Genomic DNA, 20,504 nt, shown 5'->3' on the forward strand with positions numbered 1-20,504 from the left:
AGAAGCTAGAGCCCTGTATATTTACTCATTCCAATATTCCACTTGCTATGGAAGGTTCTTTACTACTTAGCCTCGCATTCTTAACAGCTTTTCCCATTAACAAAACAATTAAAACACTGCATTAAAAATTAAGATTTTGGTGTCATACTAAACAGCCAGTATAATACTGGAATTGGCTCCTTCAATGCTTCTCTCTCAGCCAGGCAGAGAACTGTTGAACAGCTATATAAAGCACTTCCTTCTATTTCCCCTCCTGTTCCCTTCAAGCAAGCAAGTGGGAAAAATAATAAAGACAAGCCAAATACCAAAATAATCTTGCCATTTTGGGAGATTTGGAGGGATAGTAACAGCCCAGATGTTTTTTAAAGCCACAATGTAAATTACAGGAGTTATAGTTTCTTTCAATTACACATAAGGCACCCAGCAGCCACTAGATGGAGCTAGATAAAATTTATTTTTCTTGCATTTGCAAAAATCCAGTGGGACTCTCATGAACAATAGCAGTGAATCAGCTCACAGTTGGAGAAAGAAAGCTTCAATTTGAATGCATGTTTGCACCAAAGGTCTGTCGCTTGTCATCTCCTTAAAATAGTCCCATGCCATTTGATATAGAGAAACTACTCACCTTTTTCCGAACTCATATACAGGTTCTGCAGAGAAACAACAGCATTTTAGAAAGCATGTATTTACAGACTATTAACTTATTTACAAATGATTTAAGAAAGTGTGGATTATTTTCAGTGCTGACGTTTATTCTATAAATTAATGGAAATATAAAGTGTGATTGTAAGCTTTTCATGGCATGGACCATGTCTCTATTTGTGTTCTGGGAAGTGGCTAGCACTCTTCTGGACTCTCTAAACATAATCAAGTACAACAGGCCAAAGATCAGCCAGTCTTCTTTATGAATATTTAAAAGCTAGAGCTGCTGGGATGGTTTTTCACTTCATTGCAAACTAAATTTACTGAATTTGTTTACATAGAAAAGGAATAGTCACAATTACTGTAGTCTCACAGTACCCACAGTCTATTAAGGTTCTTGCACAAAATCATTAAGAAGCGCACTTACAATGGAGAGTTTTTCAGTCGTCGTGTATCTAGCAAGGATTTCACCACGTTTGCTTGACCATGGTTCAAAGTCACTTCCTACAACCAAGCTGTCGTCTTTATCACGTTTCTTTCTTGTACTATCCTAGGAGCAACACAAACAAGGTGTTCAACTTCATGAATACCAGGAAGACTAAGAAAGATGACCAGACATTTTAAGACCTACTATGTTTCATGTTTTACCAATCCTTCCACAGATGTACAATATTAAAAAACAAACGTTACCTAAACTGCTAAAGCAAAAGAAAACCAGTAAATGAAATTCTCTGATTAGTTAATATGGTACTTTCAGTACTGAAACAACTCTTGCAAGAGCACAAAGCATCAGTTCTATGCAGGCTAATTTTGTTCAATCTACTTGAGATAATTAACCTTGAGCTTTACCGTGTTAGCTGCAGTAGTCACTGAATCTGCTGTTGCTGCGAACAATGACAACGGATCAGTGCCATCCAACACACTGCTTAGTGGGTCTATCATTGAACTGGAAGAGGAGGAGGTAGAGGAAGTACTTCCTTTCCGAACCATTTTCTTGGTCTTGGATTCAGTAACCTGAAGGAGAAGTTCAACTGTAAAATGAAAAGATCTATTTCCACTTTAATAAACTTACTAGAGCACAGATTCTCCAAACAACACAATTTTTCTCTCCACTAGGAGTGCCTCAGCTGTAGTACTGGTACTTAGAGGTTCTTTTACCATTTTTGTTTCTATTCTCTGCAGCAAAAGGCACTCTTTAGCCTCCCCCCCCCCACCCCCTCGCAGTTGCTTCCTCCTCCCACTCATTTTTATCCTGTCTTTCATGATGCTCCTTTAGCTTCAAACAGCCTACCGCTTCCTGTGCACCAACTACCCTTCCTTTTGTCTTTCAAATCCACCCTTAAAGACTGCTCCTTTCAAGAAGCTTTCCTGTGCAGATCTCCCTACTGACCTTTCAGAATCTGAACTGCTGCCCATGTATCATAGTCGCCAGAGTTAAACTAACCTCTTTGAAGCAGGGACCTTGCCTCTTATGTGTTCTGTAGAGCCCATGCACGCTTGCAATATTTCATAGAGTGTTTTTTAAAACCACAGCTGGTTTAGAGGTAACCCCAAACCAACAAGTTTTACATCAAGTAGTTAGGCAGGTTACTGGTAATGTGATGACTTGGTCCTAATCTAGTCTTTTTACATATGATGAAACATTTCACAAATAACCAAGAAGCTGTGCAGGATTTGAGCTGTTCTGAATAGTAAGAGACGTTTTCTGGCACTTAACATCAAGACATTCAGTACTGCGTAAATAGCAGCATAAACCTCTAGGGCTATAGAAACAGTGGGAGCTGCAAGCTACTGGAGCATCCCAAACGTATTTCACTGGTACTGCCAGTGACTTTACAACCAAAACTTTTCTTCTAATAAATTCAACAGGAAATCATAACGGCCTCTAGTTGCCAGCAGGAAACAGTAGTTTTCACTTTACAGTGATGTTATTTGCAAAGGCACAAAAAGAAACGTACGGTAATGGGTTTCAGTGGATGGTAGTCCCCAAATTCCACAGGTACAGCCTCCAGTCTGCATGATTCAAACTCCGATGTGTAATTTCTAGACCTTGGATGCCTTAAAAGCAAGAATAAAGAAAAAGTTTTATAGGTGCATCACTGTTTATGTATCTGAGAGACTGTAAACATATGTCACACTTGTATAGGTGCAAACACGTTTATACACCAAGCAGTATTTTGGAAAGTAAATCAAATTGTATGATGTAAGGTTTCCCTTTGCATGGGTAGCTAATTTGTAAACTGACTTGACTACTTTGCTCTCTTAGGCCATGGCTACACTGGCGCTTTACAGCGCTGCAACTTTCTCGCTCAGGAGTGTGAAAAAAACACTCCCCTGAGCGCTGCAAGATACAGCGCTGTAAAGCGTCAGTGTAAACAGTGCCGCAGCGCTGGGAACACGGCTCCCAGCGCTGCAAGCTAAACCCCATGAAGATGTGGAGTACGTGCAGCACTGGGAGAGCTCTCTCCTAGTGCTGGCACTGTGACTACACTCACACTTCAAAGCGCTCCCACGGCAGCACTTTGAAGTTTCGAGTGTAGCCATACCCTTCTACTCTAAACCGAGCAGTGCTCTTGCGAAGGGAGGTAGCTGCCACTTACTGTTCTGTATTTAAAGTACAGAAGTTGGATTTGCCTCCATACCATTGAATTTAATCATCAAAAGGATCAGAATCAGCAAACAATTTACCCATGAGGTAATTTACTAGGGGAATCAATAGCCAGCTGTTCCGCAGTATTCACAATTCAGAATTGCAGTGGCCAGCTGACAAGAGGAAGAAAGAACATAACCAGCAATGCAAGAATGAGAAAAAAGTCATTGTACTAAAGGCTTCTGTTCTTACTGAAAATATTTTATTAAGAAAAATAACTTACAGCAAACTCATATTTTAGAGTTTTTCTTCTTAGCCTTTTGACAAAACCAGGCTTTCTTCCATAACAGAAAAAGATTTGCACTTGAAGAACAACATAGGCACGCCAAGGCTTAGCAGCAGACATTTACTCCAGTCACAGCTCAATAGGTTTTCCTCCATTCTATTCTACTATTAATCCCAGTTTCTATTAATTGCTCCCTACAATTAGAAATACAATTCATCTTTGAGGTGTGCCATTAAAATGGAGGGAGAGGAATAAAACTGGAGTTTCCAGAACCAGGACTGGATAGACCTATGAAGGAGAGCTAAGAGTTACATTTAAAATATATATCCTTAAATTCAGTAATACATCAGATGAAAACCCTTTAACTAGCACCATCTAGTGGTCATGCATGGAACTTGGCGTTAGAAGTCCTGGTTTGAGATCTCAGCTCTGTTACTGTTTCTTTGGGGGCAAGACAGTTTCCATACATGCAACGTGAGTATAGTTCTACTTAGCTCCTCACCGAAGTGTCAGGAGACTTAGAAGCATCTATACTCGGCATTTCAGCAAATATTTTCCATCACTGGTCCCACACATTCAGCTCCAACAGTACAGCAACAGCGATAGAGCTAGCGTTGCTACATATCGTGGCAACAACCAGCAAAACCTGGTTTGAAAAGGTTTTCTTTCCCTCTGCCCACTCCACTTGGAACATATTCCTGACTGTTTTTTAATTTTAGAAATATCAGGAACGCCCAGTTTTCCTTCCCTGTTTTATTACTGAAGGACTTTTGGGAGAGCTCAAGGATGTTTACTGGAGCTCTGGTGCCTTAATTGAACAAGCAAGCATACTGAATGAACAAAGGCTTACTTTACCAAAAACGCTAGTCCTTGAAGCTAAAAAACAACAAAAACAAAAAGGCTAGATTTTCAAAAGAGCTAAGCTTCCCTTCAGGCACCAAGTACTCAGTGTCATCAGCTTCCATTGGGGACAATGTGCCTAAATAGGAACTGAGCTCATTTGAAAATCCTTCCAGTGTCTAAAAATTCATTCCCCCCCCCTCAACTTTCACTTTCTGGATCTTGCGATGTCACCATTTCACTAGTTTTCCAGTTATTATCGTGTGTTCTAGGGATCTGAATTTCTTAGTGTAAAAAAGTAGCTGAAAGGAACAAAATATTTAAGAAGGGCAAAACCCCCAATTTCTCCTTGCCTCCCACCTTCTTCCCTCCCACTTTGCTGGTAATCTTTTTCAAAGTGAAAAAGGAATCAAACTACATAATTATTATTTAACTGGTACACCTTTGTGGCAGTCTTGCTATTGCAACTCTGTAACAAGAAATCAGAACAAAGTCACAGCTGTGCTGATCAGTTGAGAAGCTTTGAAGCCTAATTAGATACAAGCAGAGCAAGAACAAAAGTGCAGTGAAATCCACTTGCCTGTTCCTTTTGTTTTCTTTATCTCCAATTTCCTGCCGTCACTATACATGAGCATTTTCTTGAATTTACTATTGTTCCATGCTTCAGTGACTCTCCTTTTTCATTTGCTTCATGGGTTTATTAGAATTTGTATGAAAATATGTACCCCACTCTCCTTACTGGCTCCTAATTACAACATTTCTATTACCCTGTTATACTTACAGTTTTGTCAGCATTTCCATTACATCTCATTTATAGGGGTTTCTAAATCAGTAGTAAAAAAAACAAAAAGGCCTTGACAGATGAAGCTTGGCATGACAGCCTCAGCCAAAAGGCAATTGTATTATAACTAAATTTTAAGGCACCGTTTGCTCTGTGTATGCATGTACATGGTGTGAACTGTTTGTAAAAGTCAGTTTTAAAAAATACTTACAGAATCAACACGTTTAACTGATCAAGACTGCTTGTAAGGTAATTACTATGCAGAGGAGTGCACGATTGGTTTGATATTATCTTCTATTTATTCACTGAGATAGGGGAACAAGAAGGGTAAACCTTTCATTCTTGGTGAAAGCTCATGGCTATGGAGCCAGCTTCCATCAGAAATCAGACTGACTGAGCCAGTCTTCTGGGCAACTGTAAGGTGCATGTCCACACGCAGGCTTTACCCTATAGCAGGCAGGTTGCCCTTCTAAGTGCCAAATGCAGGTAGAGCAAGGCAATGAGGGAAGAAAAGCAGCGGCCATGTCCATTGGGAAGCATCCCTTTTATTGGAATGGATTTGTATATGTATTGCGGCAAGGCACCTCCTCCACCTCGGCGGGTTCAGCATTTCCCCCTCCGGTGGTGGGGGCATGGAGTAAGTCAGCCCCACTCTGGACAGTGTTTATTCTCCCACTTGGAGGTTTATTTCCCAATACTTCTCTGGCAGGCCTCAGAGCCAGCCCAAGGAGCACCCCTCCACCCAGCAAAAAACACAGTTCCAACCCAAAACAAATGGGAATACCTTTTCCTACACACACACGCTGAAGGTGCGAGGCCTTGTTACTGGCTCTGGGGTGCCAGTCCTTCCCCTAAACAGACAGTCTGTTATACAGCCCTCTACCCTGGAGCAGACTTTCTCCCTGATACCACTAGCCCTGCACTGCCTTGTCTCTCCTTTCACCAGAGAAGGGGTTTATAAAGGTCTCAGGCAGCCCATAATTGGACTCGGTGTCTCTACTTGACCCGAGGGCCTTTATCATTCTAGGGCTCATATACCTGCCTTCCACTTTGTTTTCTTTTTAGTTGTCTCCAGTAATCGAGTTCCTGGGCTCAGTAGATACAGCTCGAAGGCTGGGGGAGGGTCCTTTAGCCACAGGCAGGCTTATGCCCGCCCACTTCCCCTGGAATTTTCAATAGGACCACTCCCTTACCGCTGTCCAGTGTGACTTTGTCACAGTATTCATAATATTTTTATGGATGATTCAGAAACAAGTATAATGAAGATTGTTTTTATGTTAAAATGACAAATATGAAATCCAAATATTATAACTATTTACTCAACATGCAACACAGAAAAACCAAAAATAAAAAGCAGAGAAAAGCTACACAGAGGTGAGTTAAGGAACGACAGCCTTAACTTTCAATTCTCTTGGTTTCTGCAGTTTTATTCAAATATAATGTTTTTTTTTTTATTTATATCAACCACATTTAGAACCTAAATGTTTCATTTTAATGCAAGCTCCTTTTCTTCCCATGAAGACAGGCTACATTTAATTTTTCTGTATAGACTGAAATTTGTTAAGTGTACAGCTGGTTTCAACTTCACCCTCAACTTAGCATTTTAACATGAACTAAGTACAGCAACAATGCTTAAAGAAATGCAGCCAGCACCTACACACCAACTACAGTATACTACCTTGTATTACAAGAGAAAAAAAATAGAATATATAACAGCTTTCTTGGTTACTTGCATAGCAAGCTGTGATGTTCACAGATTTTTCTTCTCCAGATCTCCCAGTCTCTCTTATCATTTCATGTTACACAAAGTCCTTTCAGTAGGAGAAACTACATTTATCTACAATTTTATCTAAGTTCTATAATTTCCAAATTACCTACTGAGCTTTGCATTTTCAAGGACCAGTTGTACATCTTCATATTAAATTCCATTATGTGGGCTTTAATCTAAATTCCAAAAAACCCAAAGAATCTACTCTGATCCCTGTAGGTTCACAACATATTATTGTCAGATGGGGAGGGGGGGGGAAGGAGGGCGAGTGTGTATTTGTGGCTACCCCTATATTACGTTCAGTGCATATGTCTTAACCATTATTGCAGCAAGAACTTCTAAAACTGCCAACAAATACATTTGACATCATTTATCTTCAGAACAGCACTGAATACCCCAATCCTTCTGTGCATTCGAGGTTTTGTTAGAAGTCCTAAGGCAGTACTTATAATGACCCCTTTTAGTCTCAACAGTGTCACTAATCAGATATTGGGAGTCCATATAAGAGTAAGATAACAAGACTGGCAATGTTTAGATCTCCATGTATTTGCAAAACAAAAACACAGTATAACCACAGACATATCTATTATAGCTTTCCTTCACTCCCAAAACTCGGTAGTATTTATGTATTTCTGGGAAATATTTATTTATAAAAAAGTTTTAAATACACTGAGTACTCTTATTTTGAAATTATCTAAAAAACTGTGATAATGTGGGTTTCCTTGATAGTTAACACTGACCTTTTAAAATTCCTAAAAAAATTTGTACTTTGGTAAAAATTAAGGTTTGCTCATGAATTAGCACCATGTAGGGTTAAACAAGCTGATTTGCAGCATGATAGATATGAGAGGCTCTTTTTGGCAGCCCACCTGTATGAGCTGGTGAGCTACATAATTCTCTTTTGTAACTTTCTGTAAGGATTCTGAGGTTGGGAAAACAAGGTTTTCCATCACCTCCAGTAGGTTTCACATCATGGGAAACACATCCAATAGGTTGTTCATTCGCATGAAACAGACTACGCAGAGATTTTGGAGAGCAATACAAGGTATTCTCTGACTTTGTGCGTGTATTTAGTCTTGTTTAAAAGATTTTAAAGGTTCCAGCAAGGATCTGCAAAGGAAGAGGAGAGAAGTGCTTCAATTTTGGCACTATCTACTAAGCAAAAATTACAGTTCAAGGCACCCTTCTCAGTATCATTTATCAACAGATGACATGACTATAATACTCCAGCACGGGGATGTCCTTCCTATAGAATACAGCATGCCTTCAGTAAGACTGATAAAGGTAGTAGTCTGTTCTGTCATGGTGCATCTTGAACCAGTACTTAATAGATTTTAGCCCATATAGCAGATGAAGCCACAGGACCTTGACGAGTAGCGGTCAGAAAGGAGAATAGGGCACTGAAACTAAAGCTTTCTCTATGACCTCCTTTTAGAAGGTAACTGTCAGGTCACATATGGCCCAGTTTAGTTAACAGACATCATCTTTTTAAAAAGTTAAAAATTAAGAACTATTGAAATTAGGATTTGGGATTTTTGTTTTAAATTAAAAAAAACATTCCCCTGCAGTATTATGCTAGCACACAAGAAGCTGAAAGTATAATAAAAAGTGAAATTGGCTAATCTAAGACATATTCATCATCTAAGATGAGAATATAAAAAAATCAAATTTCTAAAGTTTCAGCTTTAACAAACTAAAAAGTGTTGTTTGTGGAATAAGTAAGTAGCTGTTTAATTTTCACCTCTAAATATGTAACATTTTAACACAACTATCTCCTTAAAATAGCTTTCACAAAGTAAAGTTTTGTTTGGCTAATATCCAAGACTTCCTTTTTTTTAGCTATTATCCCCAAACAATGGTCTGTAATTAAATTGCTAACAAAATCCTAATGAAACAGGCATTCCAGAAGGATTAACAGAAAAACTTCAAGAATGGATCTTAAGAGGCACCTATAGACATTTCTGACGTTAAGCCAAATACTTGATATTCTTTCCTCACTCATAATATTTACAAAATCTCATTTTGATATTAAACTACTAAAAAGTATGTGGGTGAGTACTATATGGCAAGTTTCAGCCTGGAATGAAATTCATTCAAGAAACAAGCTCCTTTTATTTTAAAAGAGGGCAATTTATATTTTTAAAACATCTTGAAAAGCTATTTTAATAGTGATGCAAATAGCACACTGAGTAACTTATTGTACCCCTTCATTTTAGAAAAAGCTGTGCCTCTATCTGAAAGCTGAATAAGTTCAATTTATTATTTAAAGGTACAAAAGCTTCAGGAAAGCAAATCTTTCAAAAACAGGAATTAGTTTACTTACAAGCAGCCATGCACTATATGAAGAAGGGAAACACTTATTGCACATATTTTTCTTTATCTTGTCAAAAGAAAAAGAATATTTCATCATTTCCCTGTCTTGCTTGCTCTAACAGAAATTGTACCATGTAGCTTATTTCCTAAGTATTTTCTTCAGTTCTGCATTCAGTTTTCTAGAAGTAAAGAAACATTTCATATTACTACAGAAGCAGAATTTGTATCCTTACATGAACCATCTGGGACATCCACTAGACTATAAGAGGAACAGAATTTTAATCTGGCTTCTTTTCTCCTCCTCCCATCGCTATTTTTCCAAAAAAGATGACATAAAATCCAACACAATCAAATTAGATCCAAATTCAGACTGCTCTACATTGTTCTGAAGTACAGTTCACACTTTTTAAAGACAAAGTACATAAGAAAATCTGTTCACAGGACATCTCCATCACACTCCTGTGAAGACTTATACATCCACAAAGCTACCTATTATCCATCTTCAAATCCCTCCTCCTTAAAAAACTCTATTTTGCCCTGATGCCTACCAAAAAAAAAAAAGATAATGGTTAGGCTGCCAACTGCTGATACTACTGCCTACCATGCTGACCAACAGAGGTTCACTGTTTCCTAGTAGGTTTCAGAGTAGCAGCCATGTTAATCTGTATCCGCAAAAAGAACAGGAGTACTTGTGGTACCTTAGAGACTAACAAATTTATTTCAGCATAAGCTTTTTGTGGGCTACAGCTCACTTCTTTGGATGCATAGAATGGAACACACAGACAGAAGATATTTATACGTACAAAGAACATGAAAAGGTACTCTCCTGTCTGTCTGTCTGTCTGCATCCATCTGTTGTCTCTTATTTAGTTAGGGTATGTCCAGACTGTTTAGACTATACAGCTAACATATAACCCCACCTACACTGAGAGAAGGGGCTTCTGTCAATGTAAAAACACCAGCTGATTGTAGCTACATCAAGAGATACATTCTTCCTTGGCATGCTTTCATCTACACTGGTGCAAAGCTAGACACGTGGATGTGGTTTTTTCAGTAATTTTTTAAAAAATGTTTCAACGCAAGTGCCTTCCAGGCACCTCCATGCAACTGTTGTGATTTTTGGTACTTTGTAAGACATCAAAGACAAACAAATACAGGGTACATGGGGGGGAAAGCATATATGAATCAGAGAGTAAACTACAGCAACTTCTTGGGGTTTATCCCACCTTGTCACAAAAATGCAAATAAGTAAATACCAGTCCCACATTATTAAAAAACAGATCCGAATGTATCTCCCCTTCTTCAGAGGAAGGGTTTTACTGTGATGATATTCAAGTATATTTTTTTAATTTCTTTCAGATAGTCTCAGCTACAGGCTTGTGATACATAATTTCAAGGGTCTTTTCATGGGGGCATTTGAAAGAAGCACTGTCCCTGAAGAAACATGTATGTTAGTATCCAAATTAGAAATGAACTTTCTAAAATATTGTCACAATTGAATAGCTTACTGCTATTTCATTTAGGCTTCAGCCTTCCTTTTAGACCCATTCCAAAGCAGCAGTCCTGAAGCAAGGAGGAAGTTATTGGTGTTGTTCCTGATATTTGTGTTACTGTGGAAGTGTGTCCCTTACACCACAAAAGCTTTGGTCAGGGCTACTGGTACAGACTGTAGGAAAGGAGAGAATTAAACTTTACCACAGCTCTCCACTGCCTGCACCTCCAAAACAGGCGAGCTTCGCACCCTGGGCGGGGAAATAGGAGACACGGCAGTTTTGCACGGTGCTTTCGGACTGAGTTAGCGGGTTCAGGAACAGGGAGCAGCCTAGACAGGCTGACAGAGCGGAGCGCGCTTTCACCCTATTGCTTTAAAACTAGGGGACAGGGAAGTCCCCAGCCCCTGGCTCAGGAGTCTGTAGCCAGTCTCTGCTTTGGCCCCGTTGGCTCCAGATAGGGGAAAGACTAGGGACCCTTCCCCATGAAACCAACTCTCCCAGCCCAGCCGGAACTGCTCCACCTCAGATTACGCGAGTCCGGACCCACCACCGCCACCTTCCTCCGCCCGCCCCAACGCGGCTCCTCCTCAGCCCTCCCAGCCCAGCCCCACTACCCGTGCTTCTCCCTGCCTTACCATGGGAAGGCGGCCATCTTGCCCTCCTTGTCACATGATGCCCCCCTTCCCCCCAGGGCCGGGTCTTTCACCGCCCTCTCCTCGCTCGCCCCGCCCCGCCGCCAAGGCTGCCAGTATGATTCGTGGCGGGGGCACCGGAAAGGGTAGGTGCTGGCCCCGCGCGAAACGGGGTGCGATATGGGTCTCGCTGCTTGAGCCTTGGGGCAGCCTAGCTAACGGCTAACCCAGGGGAAAGGCTCCTCCCCCCTGCCCCACACACGGGGGGGCCTAACTCCAGGGGAAAGGCTCCTCCCCCTGCCCCAACACACTGGGGGGGCTAACCCCAAGCGGAAATTAGGGCTCCTCCCCCGTGCCCCACACACGGGGGCGGGGCTAACTCCCATGGGGAAAGGCTCCTCCGCCCCGTGCCCCACACATGGGGGGGCCCTAATTTCCGGGGGAAAGGCTTCTCTCGGCTTGTCTCCCCTGCCCCACACACGGAGGGGCTAACTCCAGGGGAAAGGCTCCTCCCCCCTGCCCCACACACAGGGGGGGCCTAACTCCAGGGGAAAGGCTTGTCTCCCCTGCCCCACACACGGAGGGGCTAACTCCAGGGGAAAGGCTCCTCCCCCCTGCCCCACACACAGGGGGGGCCTAACTCCAGGGGAAAGGCTTCTCTCCCCTGCCTCACACACAGGGGGGGCCTAACTCCAGGGGAAAGACTCCCCCCACCGGCCCACACACGGGGCGGGGAGGACTAACGCTAGGGGAAAGGCTCCTCCTCCCATCCCACGCCACACACTGCAGGGGGGGCCTAACCCACTGTTTAATTTGTAATGAAAGAGGTGCTAGCGGCTCAAGCAATTTTTTTACTTTCATAACTGACATTGCAAGCAGAGGTGCCAGGGCTATGAAATTCCAAGCCTAGAGGTGCCAGGACTTAGCACTGGCCTCACCTTGGGGAGGAAGATGTCTCCCCGGACACACTGCAGGCACCCTTTCCTAGACATCCTGAAGGGGTCTGTTTGGAGCCCACAGATGCACATTGAGACAGCTTTCCGTGCAACTAAGGGTCTATACAGAATGAGCCTCCTCCAGCCTCTCCACAATGAAGTGACCTCACAACATCCCTTATGCACTGCAGGGATCTCACACTCCCCATCCTGAGGAGCTGGCACCTTGCCCTGATAGGCACAGATTCACACATAGGGTCTCATTCTCACACAGGCAGTGATGGGGTCTCCCCTCCCCACCCATATTGAGGTGTGGGGAGACTCTAGACAGGTGAGATCTCTCACAAGAAGGGAGAATGTGAATGAAGTTGTTCCCCACCTCAGTGATGAGGAAACCTTGACCTGGCAAGTAGTGTCTCTCACACGAAATCAGTGAAACCTGGTGCAACAGGTCAGATCACTGCTTTGGTCGGGTCAAATAGTTCTCATGTCAGTGAATATGGACCATTTGGTTAGCCATGGATTAACCAGGGAATACTGTACAGTACCACTGGTCTGTGTATATATACTGATAGCCCCTGGCTCCCAAATCCTGAAGACTCACTGACTCCCATTTATTCAGCTAATTACAATAATTTCCCTTGGGGCTTGCTTATTAGATTACATGCCACCCCACATTGCTATGCTATCCTTTTATTTCTCCCCACCAATGCAAGATCCCAACTCTGATATTCAGATGTCAGGAGTTGCATACATACAGAAAGACCAGAATATTAGTCAAGATCCACCATGCAAAACTAAAAGCAGAATTTTCTTCTCACTGTGTAATTCCTCAGTGTGTGCTCAGTGTTTCCCGCCATTTGATAGCATTGTCATCAGCCAGGTAAAGAGCCGGTAGCCCACTGTCAAAGTAAATCAGCAAGCACCCATCAAGGATATGTGACATAGTCTGAAATTGACCTCATCTACACCGCAGGTTGTTAGAGAAACCCCATTTGAATAGATTGGACACACAATTGCTCTGTCCTGTTTGAAACTGGTTCAGGGATGACCACAGGTGCCCTGGCAGGTCAAAACCTGGTGGGTAGATGGTTGGGTTGGTGACGAGAAAGTGATTAAAAACTGTAGTAGCTGTTGTCATTATGCCAAGCAAATTCCACTGGCATATCCTGTGGTGGCATAAGTGACCATAAAGGACATCTAGAAGACACGCAAACCGTCAGGTGGTTGAAGAGGCCTGAGTACAAAAGCACATCTCATTTCTCACAGCTCTTGACCAGGAGCATGGTGGAAGCCCCCTCATAGGAAATATAGGGCAGTAATCAGATATCACTGTATAATTTAGATAATTTCAATCTGCCTTCTTAAAATTAATCCGGTAGTTTTAATTAAGCTCAGTCTATTTCACCTATCCAAAACTATTGTATAGTTAGTGTGTGCTCTTAGGCAGCTGCAGCGCCCAACCACAGAAGTGGTTGTATTTCTGTGGAGGCTGATTTATAGAGTACTGCTTTTGATTCACATATGCAGCTCTGACTGACACCAACTGAAATGATGAATGCAGCTCAATATACCATTTGCAATGCTTTAAAAAAAGGTATTCTCAGGCCGCAGTTGTTATAGTTACTGCTTGAAATAATTTTTTTAAATGACATCAAAAGCAAAAAACTGTCATCATCTAAGATGAACCAGACAAATTCAGGTATCACTGACTTTATATCTTAAGTATTTATGACTTAGTAATAGGGAAGGGTAAGATTTTATAATTTTATATATATATATATATATATTCTGATGTGCAAAAATACATATAATGCTATTTTACACTTGTATATTACCTCTGGATGATTATAAAATACTTCATTTTTTACTATTAGGATATATAAACTAAGCCAGGATAGGGTAGTTAAGTGACTTGCCCAACATCACAGAGCAAACCAGTCGCAGAAGCTGTAAACGAACCCTGGCATCCTATTATATCTATTCCCAAATAAAAAAACATTGTTTAATGTTATTTAAGGTTATCTTCACCAATAAACCATAAAAAAATGTTGAGAAATACAAAGGTAAGGATTAAAAGGTTGCTAAAGTCAAACACTAAAAAATGCCAGAATGAAGGGTACCTGTGCAACCTTATTTCAGCCCCCTTGTGTATATGCATAATAATCTAACCCTGACTTTGCTGCTGCAGTTTGACTACAGCCTGACTCAGCAACTTTTTAATCCTTTTTCATTCTTCATTTTGTACTTTCTAATTTTTTTATGGTTTAGTTTATTGATGAGAGCAAACTTAACTAACATTAAAGATTTTGGCTATAAGTTTCTTAATTTTTTTCATAGAAAGAAAATTTTTAATATGTGCTATTTAAATAAAACATTTGTTTAATGTGTTACGGTTTCACAGCAGTCGAAAAATAAGATTTACTGCAGCTTCTAGCTAGGGACTCAATTATAATCTCTCTCTTTTTAAAAAAGGTAAATATTCAGAAAGTCATAGCCTCCAATTTGTGAAAAAATATAAACCATCCATGAAATGAAGATGGAATTTTGTATCTCATTTTCATGTAACCTCTTTTTCTTTTTTTTCCTTTTTTTTTTTTTTTTTGGTTAAGAAAAGTAACAGTTACCCTTTGAAAAGAAAGTGTGACTTACCTCTATACAAACCCAAAGGAGCTCATGCAAACAGTTTGCTTTCCTTCCTGCTCCTCCTGGGACTCTTTTTGTACTAATATTATGGGAGTCTGAGGTAAATCAGTTATCCACGGCAGCCATTGCCATGACAACCAAAGCAACAGTGATTCTCATCAAGTATTTGAATAAAGTAGAGGGAGGAACAGTGAGTAGCTAATTGTCTCTGAAGTCACTGCTAGCGCTCAGGCAGCAGCAAACGTGCAGTGGAGGGTGGGGGGAGAAATCAGGCTTTTCTGGTGTTCCAGTTTCCTCAAATTCCAGCAACATGCAAATAGAAAACACATTGGAGATCATTCCACACATTAATTAGTGGCTGAAACTTGGTTCAAATTCCCCATGGCATGTTTCTAAAAAAGGGGTTCAGAAAAAAAAAAAAAAGAGACACTGAGATGAAATGTAAAACAAAAAATTCTGATGCAGCCTAACTATGGTCTCACTATTGCAATACCGTAATACCCCTCTTCTAACTATTACAAATTCTCCCTACTTAGAACAGAAATTCCACTTCTGTTCCTTCACTATTGTTTTCTTTACTGGACTTCAAGGTTCAGTCCTTGACTTTTTCATCAAGCCTTTTAAAGACACATACAATTAAAGCCATTTTCATTTAAACTTCATGAACACCAATAATTTAAAGAAAGAACTGGTCATTTGCTTCGATGTTTAAATCATTGAGTAATATCCATCAAAGTTAATCAAAAATCCTTATTTAGCATGTTTTATTGGGTTCATGGATGACAAATGTTCTGGAGCTTTTTGTAATTTGTGTATTTATAGTGGGGGACACATACTTAAATATATTTTCTGATTATGAAATGGTGGACTCCCCTCCCTCAATTTGTCTGGAACAACTCCTTATCCTCCTCTATATCTGACTAATCATAGATTCAGAGATAAAAGTATATTTAGAGCCCCACTCCCCTTTACATAGGAGCTATAGGACACTCCATTCTAGAAGAATAAAGAGTTTGCAATATTAGATTAGTATTTTGGTCCATCAAAAACAGCATTCTACAGCAAAACTATTTAATCCCTAATGTTTCAGAGCAACACACACACAGCTAAACACTTACACACAGGTGACTTTATTCACATGCATAAAGATTTGCAGGATCCCACATATTACACTTAAACAATACTGTTTATTTAGGACATGAGGAGAAGAGAAAAAAATCCTTCATGCTAAATTGTTTTAATCTATGTTTCAGATCTGATTTTTTCTCAATGATATACTAACTCCTAATAGAGCAAAGATATTGATCAATTACTCTTTTGTAATTCTGTGATTTATACTTTGCTCTTACATTTGTTTAAACTTTAGAATGACAAAGGTTTTTTTCCCATGGCACATTAAGTAAAAACCTGCGTGAAAGGTGCAAAAACAAATTAGTAATCTTTCTCCATTTATTATCAATAAACTATTTATGTGCAGGTTAAATATCCTGTAGTTTATTAATGTTTAATTGTACATATTATCTTTAGGACTGTATTTCATTATATATCACTTGCTTCAGTGCTAAGAAAAGAGTCATAATAAAAAAAAGGATGAATCAGAAAAAGCATCGGGGGGGGGGGAGAGAGAGTGTGTGTTTTTATTGCTTTGAGTATGCCAGTGTTTGTCTTTTTCTGATTCATACCTTGAATGGGGAAATGGGGAAAGTGACAAGACATTTGGGTCACTTTTCAAAGATTTCTTGAAATTTGTGTTGGAAACTATTTAGATAGGATTGTACTAAAACAATAAATAGGTAATAGGGAAAGGAGGCCTCTTCTCCACTTAGGCTCTTGCTTATTGATAACTTCCCTTGAAAGTCTTTTCAGAACAGTTGGATATAAAATCTCTCTGAATCTGATTATATTACTGCATAATGTTTCTCTGAACAAAAAAGTAAGCTCACTAGTGTATAAATAATATACCTATCTCATAGAACTAGAAGGGACCCCAAAGGGTCATTGAGTCCAACCCCTTGCCTTCACTAGCAGGCCCAAGTACTGACTTTTTGCACAGATCCCTCAGTGCCCCTATCAAGGATTAAACTCACAACCCTGGGCTTAACAGGCCAATGCTCAAACCACTGAGCTATCCCTTCCCCCTCATCATGTTGTTTCTTACATGGAAATGATTAATAACCTGTTAAAACTTCAATAATTATAAAAAATACCTGTAAAACTAACAATTCAGTCACACACACACACGATGCATGAAGGCTTTTCAAGGAGTAGGTTTGTCATTAGTGTAATCACTCACTAATGGTATAGTTCTCTGAAAGCAAGTATATTGGATCTAGTGATTTATATCCTATCAGTCTCTGCTGTAATATAATGGTAAATTCAAGGTGATGAAAACACAGAAAAGATACAAGTAACAGAACACTAGACAAAAAGTCTAAAATACAACCCAACTGCACACACTATAAAATATGTAAATAACTTTTAGCGACTTTCTAAGGTTATCTCTACATTGGCAGAGTTACAGCGCTGAAGGGAAACCATTGTCGTGTGTACAGACTGTCAGCTGCCTGCACAATAGCATGTTCACACTTGTGGCACTTGCAAGAATATTCGGAGTGGTGCAGTCTGGGCAGCTATCCCACAGAGCATCTCTTCCTCTTCTGCCACTAAGAATTGTGGGAAGGTGTAGGAGGTCACGGGGCATCCTGGGTCGTGTCTCAATGCCCCATGATTCATTGCTTCACATCCCAACAATCCTGTGCTTCCATCCACATTTGGGGCCACCTTTCAACGGTGTGTGTACTGTGTGCTCTGCCTCTTTGGTCTGCGGGAATGGATCCTGAACTGTTGCTCGGTATGCTGCTCGCTTTGACTAACACATCATGAATGGCAGTGGAGTTATTTCTTAAACTACAAAGGCAAGAGGAGTGCGACATTGATCTCACCATGCATAGTAGCTATGACATGAGATTGAGTGTGGCATTCACAGAGGTGCTGACCAAGGTGAAACGCCGCTTTTGGGCTCAGGAAACAAGCACTGAGTGGTGGGATCACATTGTCATGCACGTCTGGGATGACAAGCAGTGGCTACAGAACTTTTGGATGAGGAAAGCCACATTTATTGGACTGTGTGATTAGCTCGCCCCAGTCCTACAGCGCAAGGACATGAGAATGAGAGCTTCCCTGCCATTGGAGAAGCACATGGTGATTTCACCATGGAATCTGGCTACTCCAGACTGCTACTAATTGTTCGCTAACCAGTTTGGAGTGGGAAAGTCGACCGTTGGAATCATGTTGACAGAAGCATGCAGTCCCAGTAATCGCATGCTGCTCTGAAAGGCCGTGATTCTGGGCAACGTGTGCGACATTGTGGATGGCTTTGCACAAATGGGCTTCCCTAGCTGTGGAGGGGTGATAGCTGGCACACATATTCCAATTCTGACACCAGACCACCTCTCCCCACCAAGTACATTAATCAGAAGGGGTATTTCTATGTGGTTCTCCGGACACTTGTGGATCACTGTGCGCGTTTCAGGGACATTAACGCAGGCTGGTCCGGAAAGGTGCATGGCGCACACACCTTTCAGAACACTGGCCTGTTCAGGAAGCTGCAAGCAGGAACTTTCTTCACAGACCAGAAGTCGTCAAAATGCTTACCTACCCCTTAATGCTGTGGCTTATGAAGCCATACATGGGGCTCCTGTAGAGCAGCAAGGAGGCTGAGCACGTGCAGAATGACTTGTGTGCTTTTGGCCATTTAAAGGCCCTCTGGTGCTGCCTATATAGGAAGGGACGGGTGTTGTGTGCAGTGGGTACTGGAGTCCGCAGTGCTGGATTGGGAGGAGTGGAATGCCTCAGGTACAGACTGGAGCCAGGAGGTTGATAAGAGTGTGTTGGTGGTGTCTGGGGGGTGCACGGGAAAGAGTTTTGCAACAGTGGCTGCAGGGAAGGGCATGTACAGATCTGCCCAGTTTGAAGAGCTAGTATCGCCTGGAGCATGTCTGTTTGGTGCTCTGTAACGTTAAGAGCTGCTCCATGGCTTCATTCTGGCAAACAGCATTCTCCTTTAGGTTCCTCTTCTCGCTGTCCTGCCACTCTTTCAAGTCCTGTTTTTTGGCCGCGACCTCACGCAGAAAGTCCTCCTTAGTTCTTTGTGGTCGCTTTCTTATTCTGCGCAGCCATTCAGCCGGCGATAACAAAGAGAGAGGCTGGGCTCCCAAGGTCATATCTGAAGCCAAAACACATTTTACAGAAAATGTGTTTGCAGCACACAGCACACTGATTCAGTGATTTAAACCACAGCTGGTATTCACATACTGGTCACTAACTGGCTGACCCCAGGCAAGCACACATGAGCTACAAGACCTCCAGAATGGTGAGTAGCCACATAGGCAGGGTAAATCAGTGTTCCCAGACCCTACTGTCCACTGGGCACGTGGCTCTTGGGGAGAGCCGGTACTGTAGGGGGGCTTGATAATCATTCCTGTCTCCACAGGATGTGTTCATTATGGAAGATCTCACTGCTGAGGGTGAGCAGGGAATCAAGGGAGAGTCTTCTCCAAGACTGTGGCTTCCACCCTGGCCCTTATGTGGCTCTCCTATGTGCAGCAAGGGTTCCTCTGCTCCCCCATGATGGCAGAGTGGCACAGGAAAGTTACTGTAAATGGGGCAAGAAACAAAGCAGCTCTGCCAAAGGACCTGCAGCAGTGGATTGCCCAGTATCTCTGTTAGAGTTTCCTGGAGATCTCCGAGGCAGATTCCTGTCAAGTGAGGGAGTCAATCAGCCTGTTCCGCCGCTTAAACTAAGCATGTGGTGGTATGCACATCATACAGACACAAGCCTGCTTTCTGCAACCCTCCTGCCCCCAACAACTCACTTCAGCGATTCCCAAAATCAAATCCACTCACCAGGGGCCTCCTCTCCTGTTTATGCTTTGCCAAGATCCAAAGCTGTGACTGGCTAGCCTCCTCCGGGGTAGAAAAGAGTTCCTGGTTGCATGCATCTCTGACTTCTGAGTCCCCCTCTTCCTCCCACTCCACATCTTTGTCCAAGATTTCTTTCTTCTGGCTTGGTCCACTCTCGACTGGCACACGAGCCATCGAAGTATTCACAGTGGCCTTTGCAGTGGAGGTGGGGTCACCACTGAGTATTGCACCCAGCTCTTTGTAGAACCGGCAGCTCATGGACACAGCACTGGAGTGGCAGTTTGACTCCCGTGCTTTGTGGTAGGCATTCAGCAGCTCTTTCACTTTGACCCTGCACTTCGATGTTCTGGTCATGGCCCCTTTCTGTCATGCACTGTGAAATCTGTCCGTAGGTATCATAATTCCTATGGCTGGAGTGCAGCTGGGTCTGGACAGCCTCCTCTCCCCAAATGCTGATGAGGTCCAGCAGCTTGGCATTGCTCCAAGAGGGAGGAATCGCTGGGTGCGTGGAGCAGGCATGGCTACCTGGAAAGATACGCTGAGACCACTGTACACATCACAGAGCAAACAGGAAGGGGACTTTCAAAATTCCAGAGGAATTTATGGAGTGGGGATGACAGTTGGTCACCTGAGGGCAGGGCAGTAGAGGTCAAAC

The 20,504-nt window shown here is 41.9% G+C and overlaps 1 protein-coding gene across 2 annotated transcripts in view; it reads right to left on the reverse strand.

Moving 5' to 3' along the window:
• VPS35L (VPS35 endosomal protein sorting factor like) overlaps positions 1–11,395 on the reverse strand; it is a 114,838-nt gene extending 103,443 nt beyond the window's left edge. The window contains exons 1-6 of one of the 2 annotated variants that reach the window (XM_075069253.1): positions 11,349–11,384; positions 7,777–8,017; positions 2,601–2,700; positions 1,492–1,656; positions 1,070–1,192; positions 626–650 (exon numbers count right to left, since the gene is read on the reverse strand). In XM_075069253.1, coding sequence (XP_074925354.1) covers positions 626–650; positions 1,070–1,192; positions 1,492–1,632 — 289 coding nt within the window. In that variant the 5' untranslated portion in view covers positions 1,633–1,656; positions 2,601–2,700; positions 7,777–8,017; positions 11,349–11,384. Of the gene's footprint in view, positions 1–625; positions 651–1,069; positions 1,193–1,491; positions 1,657–2,600; positions 2,701–7,776; positions 8,018–11,348 lie in introns of both variants that reach the window. The other variant, XM_075069250.1, reaches the window with a different exon arrangement.
• Positions 11,396–20,504: the final 9,109 nt, after the last annotated feature.

Source organism: Chelonoidis abingdonii, chromosome 9, assembly GCF_003597395.2.
Source record: "Chelonoidis abingdonii isolate Lonesome George chromosome 9, CheloAbing_2.0, whole genome shotgun sequence".
Taxonomy (NCBI): domain Eukaryota; kingdom Metazoa; phylum Chordata; order Testudines; family Testudinidae; genus Chelonoidis; species Chelonoidis abingdonii.